At 41.0% G+C, this 6,575-nt stretch overlaps 1 protein-coding gene across 2 annotated transcripts in view; it reads right to left on the reverse strand.

The window, feature by feature from the left end:
* Positions 1-6,575, reverse strand: part of Fmo2 (flavin containing dimethylaniline monoxygenase 2) — a 26,045-nt gene that overhangs the window by 13,476 nt on the left and 5,994 nt on the right. For both annotated transcript variants that reach the window (XM_031387311.1, XM_031387320.1), the window contains exons 3-4: positions 2,850-3,038; positions 1,727-1,889 (exon numbers count right to left, since the gene is read on the reverse strand). In XM_031387311.1, the coding sequence (XP_031243171.1) occupies positions 1,727-1,889; positions 2,850-3,038 (352 nt within the window). The remainder of the gene's footprint in view (positions 1-1,726; positions 1,890-2,849; positions 3,039-6,575) is intronic.

Genomic DNA, 6,575 nt, shown 5'->3' on the forward strand with positions numbered 1-6,575 from the left:
CCCTGAGATTCTACCTCATACCACTCAGAATGGCTAAGATCAAAAACTCAGGTGACAGCAGATGCTGGTGAGGATGTGGACAAAGAGGAACACTCCTTTATTGCTGGTGGGATTGCAAGCTGGTACAACCACTCTGAAAATCAGTTTGGCAGTTTCTCAGGAAATTGGACATAGTACTACCAGAGGACCCAGCTATACCACTCCTGGGCATATACCCAGAAGATGCTCTAACGTAATAAGGACACATGCTTCACTATGTTCATAGCAGCCTTATTTATAATAACCAGAAGCTGGAAACAACCCAGATGTATCCAGGAATGGATACAGAAAAAATGTGGTATATCTACATAAGGGAGTACTGCTCAGCTATTAAAAACAATGAATTTATGAAATTCTTAGGGAAATGGATAGATCTGGAAAATAGCATCCTGAGTGAGGTAACTCAGTCACAAAAGAACACACATGGTATGCACTCACTGATAAGTGGATATTAGTCCAGAAGCTCAGAATACCCAAAATACAATCCACAAACCACAAGAAACTCAAGAAGAAGGAAGACCAAAGTGTGGATACTTCGTTCTTAGAAGGGGGAACAAAATATATGTTGAAAGAGTTGCAGAGACAGACTATGGAGTGAGACTGAAAGAAGGACAATCCAGAGACTGCCCCACCTGGGGATCCTTCCCTTATACAAACCCAGACACTATTGTGGATGCCAGCAAGTGCTGGCTGACAGGAGCCTGATATTGGTGTTTCCTGAGAGGCCTGACTAATACAGAAGTAGAGGCTGGGGTGTATGTGTTTATCAGTGGCAAACAAATGGCTTTGCTGTATAGAGCACAGCTTAATGCTGGTGGCTCCTAGCTGTTGTATTTTGGAAAGTCTAATGACACTCTAGTTTCACATAGTAGATATGTTTAAAAATTGTTTTGAAATAGTACTATTGTAATTATGCAATAATTAGAATAGTATTTATCATTTTGCAAAAAAGCAAATTGAAATGAAAAGTCTCTAAAACTAGGCCTACAGAAGTTGCTCATTGAGCATCTCAATAAGAATTTGACTGTTAACCATATGTTCTTCCAACTAGCTACTTTTATACATTCCAGGAATATACGGCTTTATTAAAGTGTTCTTCAATTTTAGTGTGAACGGTTCTCCTATGGAGCCTTGTTCTGACCCACTGTGTCAGATATTTTTGAGGAGGATTCCGGGAAGAAAGTTGTGTCTGAAGGAAGGCGGGGATATCAGGACAGCTGGCTTCAGGGATCTACCAGTGCGTTCCTCCGTTCATCTCTACCTACTTCAGTGGATATTTGTAGGACTTCTTTCTAGTAACCCTTGACAGGTAGAAAAGGCTCCGAGGATGGAACAAATTTACATGGCTTGTCAGGATAGAGCAATCAGGGTAGGTATATGGTTAAAAGGGCCTCTCACAGACAATGAATTTTTGTAAGAATTCTTTGCGTTTCTAGGAAAAACATAAACGGTGCTGGAGGAAGTTAGCTGAGCCACATGTGAAGACTCAGAGAAACCAACAGAAACAAAGATGGTGGTTAGCATTTTTCAGCTTCACCAGCTGTATCCCATCCAATCTTACTCTCATTGCCGTTCATAGCAGCACATCCCACGTGTCGGTAAATAACGCACGTGAGATTTCCTGGAAGCCCTACTGCTCCAGCCTGAGAAGCCGCCCCCCGCCCCCCTGGCCCCCCCGCAGCCTCACCTGGGAATGACTTGAGTGGCAAGTGAGGCTGGATGTGATGGCCACTGCAAACCATAACAGCGTCAAAGACAGCACGTTGCTCCTTGCCATTGCTCTGAGTATAAACTTCCCATTGCCCAGAAGATGAGAAATCTGGGCGTTTTTTCACACTAATGACGGTTGTCTTGAACAAACACAGAGAAGGCATCATTAATTACTCTGGCAAGGTCATGTAGGTAGGTATTTGGTGAGTGCAATGTGTAACCCAGTGGGTTTTTTTTTTTTTTTTTTTTTTGAGTCCATTGCCAGTCTTGAAAGGCAAACTTTGCCAAGGGGGCCCTTCTTATTCTTTGTCAGGCAAACACAAGATATCCTTAGAAGACTGTCATTCATAGGATGGGTCTACCAGGAATTGGAGGTAAACCACAGGAAGTAAGAATGGACATTTCAATGCTATTTGTAAATACAGATTCCATGAAAATCAGCTGTTATAAATTAATATCACACAAGCCAGGTACTTATAAAATTAAATTGCATTAAAAATAAGCCCCATTAAGGTATTTATTTAGGACAATTTCAAATTTAACAATGTAATGTGCTTAATGATAACATGTGTTTCTTTGCTGTTGTTCCAGTTCATAGAAAGTACAGGAAATGGTAATTCCAAATATAATTCAAAATGATCTGATTATCTGTCTGTTGATGTAGATAACATGGAGAAAAAAGTTAGGAAAAATAGTTACCACATGTACCTGAGAGAAATGAAAAGTAGAAAGTATGTTTAACACATTTCTATGAAGAAATTAAAAAAAAAGAATAAGTTTGACATACTTTCATATATCTTTTTCAAGAGATACGAGGCTTGGGGATGTCAGTTGTAGCAGTGGTTAAAGTACAGTTTTAACATTTTTATCATCATTTAAACTTTTAATTTTAATGGCTGGCTTTTCACTCCTGTTTATATGTACCATTAAAAATGTCAGGAAGCATGAGACTACTTTTTGGGTGTAGCATCATGCGTTTGGCTTTAACACGCCCACCAAAGTGGGATAGTTCAATTTCTTTCGTTGCCAGAGATCCTTTCCTATCAGAAAGTGAGCTGAGCAGAGGTGTAAAGAAATCCACTTCCCACCACGTACAGTACCTGAAACTGAATATATTTTAGGAGATCAAATTTCTTGGCAAAGATCCTAAAATATTCCAGGAGTTTAGAGTTGTGCAGGAAGTTGGGGAAATCCTCCGGCATCGGGAAGTCACTGAAGCAGGACATTTCTTTGCTCGTGTTGGTAATGACGGAGCGGTAGATGCTAGCTCGGCCATCTTCCACGGTTTCCTAAAGTAGTAAGTGAAGACAAACAAACAAACAAACAAAAATCCAGCGGTTATGATTCAATTCAAGTCTTACTTGTATTAAAAGTCTTCTTCGGGAATCTTAAGTCTTCAGTGCAGTGAATCGCTTTTCCCTGCTGTATCCTGATTAAAGCTCCTGGGTGCTGACGGGCAGCGTGTGTAGCCCTGTTTGTAGGCCATCGTTCTGGGTCAAGAACCTGTTTGTTGCCAACTAGTGCTGCTCAGTGGATGTGCTATCAGCGCTGGTGGGGTTTGAGGTAGAGACAATTGTTTTTTGGAGCATTTCATTTTTTTTTTTAAAAAACTTTTATTCTTCTCTCATTCATTCACCCCCCCTCCATTCCACCCAGACCCTCCTCCTCTGTCTCTCTTCCAAACAAACAAACAAACAAGCAACCAGGCCTTTCAGGGATATCCACCAAACCAAGCATGGCTTCACAAGATACAATAAGACTGGGCACCAACCATCATATCAAGGCTGAATGAGGCAACCCAGTAGGAGAAAAAGGGCCCTAAGTGTAGGCAAAAGAGTTAGACACACCCCCTACTTCCATTGTTGGGAGTCCCACAAGAACACTAAGCTAGGCAGCCAGAGGACCTAGCTCAGACCCCTATTGAGCCCGTGTTTATTGCTTCAGTCTCTGTGAGCCCCTATGAGCCTGGCTTCGTTGATGCTGTAGCTGTGTTCTTCTGGTGTTCTCGACTTCTCTGGCTCCTATTATCTTCCCTCCTCTTCTTCGGAGTTCCCCTGGCTCTGCCTAGTGTTTGGCTGTGGGTTACGGGAGCCCAGGCCACCTTGGATGATGTCATATCTGGGGAGGTAGGCCTGGGCTGTATTAAAGAGAGCAAGTTAAACAAGCCAGTAATCAAGCCGGGCAGTGGTGGCACACGCCTTTAATCCCAGCCCTTGGGAGGCAGAGGCAGGCGGATTTCTGAGTTTGAGGCCAGCCTGGTCTCCAGAGTGAGTTCCAGGACAGCCAGGGATATACAGGGAAACCCTGTCTCAAAAAGACTAAAAAGAAACAAAACAAACCAACCAACCAAACAAACAAAACAAGCCAGTAATCATCATTTAGAAATTAACCCTTTCCTCCCCAAGCTGGTTTTGGTCGGTGTTCTATCACAGAAACAGGAAACAACCAAAACATCAACTGATCCTTAAGCCTGATTTTTAATGTTCCCAATTGTGCCTCGGTAAAAAAAATCTCACATAGCACATGTTATGTTTGAACTAATATTTTCTTCTAAAGTCTTGTTCTGTACAATATCCTTCATGTAGATTCGTGTAAGTAGCCAAGATGGAAGTTCAGAGCCTACAAATCAACTTATGACTAGAGAGGCTTTTATTACAGAATTTAAATAATGGTACCTAAGAACTCCTCAGTAGATGCTTCTTGTGCTTCCAAAGACTAAGCTATTAATCCAGAAAAATAATAATTGCTACTTGACTATACATTAGGGTGGCTGGAAAGATGGTAAAGCATGTAGAAACTTATTAAATGAAAGAAATTACTTAGTCTTGCTTGTATGGCACCATAATCTCTTACGTAGAGAAGTTTAAAAAGAAAAATGAAACCTTCACTTGCAATCCTAGCAGGCATTTTAAATCAAGAATGCATGTTTCTTTCTTTATTTTAAAGATTTATTTATTTTTATTTATATGAGTGTGCTGTAGCTGTCTTCAGACACACCAGAAATGGGCATCATACCTTATTACAGATGGTTGCGAGCCACCATGTAACCACATGGTCCTGGGAATTGAACTCAGGACTTCTGGAAGAGCAGTCCGTGCTCTTAACTGCTGAGCCATCTCTCCAAGCCCCGGATGTTTCTTGTAATTTTTGTTAATAGAAAATTACTCCTTGCCTTCCAAGCTTTTCAGTTCCTTAGTTTTTTGGCACCATTGAAAATGGCCATCTGAGATGGATATGGTACCCAGAGGTTGCTGTCTAAACTACATAAAGAACATTAAGCCAGCCATGAGTATCAAGACTCCATCTCAAAAACAAAAGATGAAAGAGGTAACCAGGACTAGAAGAAGATGAGCTTAGTCTTTGGAGTTTGATGCGGGCATCAACACATCTCTTTCTCTTTAAAGAGAAAAGTCTGGGCCAGTCTGGGCCTCTCACCTGTGAGACAAGGATGTGAGAGGTGTTCCATAGTAAGGTCCATTGTCCTGAGGGATGCTGTTAATCCTCAACATTGATACTGACAGAGCTCACTGTGGCATTGAAGGTTAATTAGGGTATATCAGTTACTCTGCTGATAGAAAAAGAACTAGAACAGCAACTCACTACTATACATAGATGTTCTGTAAGCTTATATGACTTATTGTTCACTGAGTAGAAAGTTCTCGACATATGGGGCCTCACTGGGTCTTAGTATCAGGGTCGTCTTCAATGTTTACTCACTGTCAGGGTAGGTTGTTGAAGAGAAGTATTCAGAATTCTTGCTAGATGTAGATTTGTTTATAAATATCCTCCTCCCTTACTCCCTCTTCATCTTTCTTCTTTCTTCTTTATTTTTTCTCCATTTTTCCATTCTCTTGTATTTATAATAGGACTTTCCCCATGAGCTGTGCATTTATTTTTCCTGGACTAGACTCTTAACTTGGATAAAAACCCTGCCCCTATTGCAGGTGGCGTGGGCAAAAATATCCAGAGCAGAATATGAAGCTTTTAGAGTATGCTGGTTTCTAGACAGAGAGCGTTTATAGTGGTCCTATTGTGAACCCAGCTGTACGTGTGTAGAATTAAAAAATGTGTTATAGTAGAATGAAGTGTTTTCCAACTTACACAAAGGGATACGATGATTTGAACTTTATTTTCAAACACCAGCTTCAAATTGCATAACACTACAGTCATATCGTTATATAAACTTTTTTTTCTCTCTGGTTGTTTGGTAACTGAACACAATGTCCTTGGCAAGACCGAATACTTGGGGTTTCTTAGCCACCACAGTCTTAAAACAGGAAATATTTCATTAAGGAAAGAAATGTGTTTCTCCCGCACTCCTCCCACACCTCTCAAGACTACATAATTTTGAGTATTGCGGAGTAAAGAGTAAGGATCCTGTGAAGACGCTGATGGGGCTGATCCCACCGCCTCTGTAAGGCTTCTGCAAAGACAGACAAGTTACACAATCCGGTTTCTCATGTTTCCACGTAAAGTGGGATTGGTCAATAATGCAAACATTAAATAGTTGTTTCCAGGTTTACAGAGATTAAAGTGCCCAGTGCCTGCCTCCAAATATGCGATCAGTCAGCGGTTGCCTCTCTCACTATTGTTAACAGACCATGAGAGTGAACTTTGCCAAGGCAGAAAGGCATCGCTCATCTGAACTAGGAGTGGTTGTTGCACAGTAGCCAAAACATTTGGAATTTTCCAAGAATCAACACATTGCGTGGAACAGCGATTGGAGTCTCTGTTGGGTACATTTTTAAAGGAGGGTTCGAGGGTGAGAAGACCTCGTTTTGATTTTTGGGTCCTAAGACAGATTTTTTTTTTTTTTTTAGATTTTT

The sequence above is a fragment of the Mastomys coucha genome, unplaced genomic scaffold (assembly GCF_008632895.1).
Source record: "Mastomys coucha isolate ucsf_1 unplaced genomic scaffold, UCSF_Mcou_1 pScaffold1, whole genome shotgun sequence".
In the NCBI taxonomy this organism is placed as follows: Eukaryota; Metazoa; Chordata; class Mammalia; order Rodentia; family Muridae; genus Mastomys; species Mastomys coucha.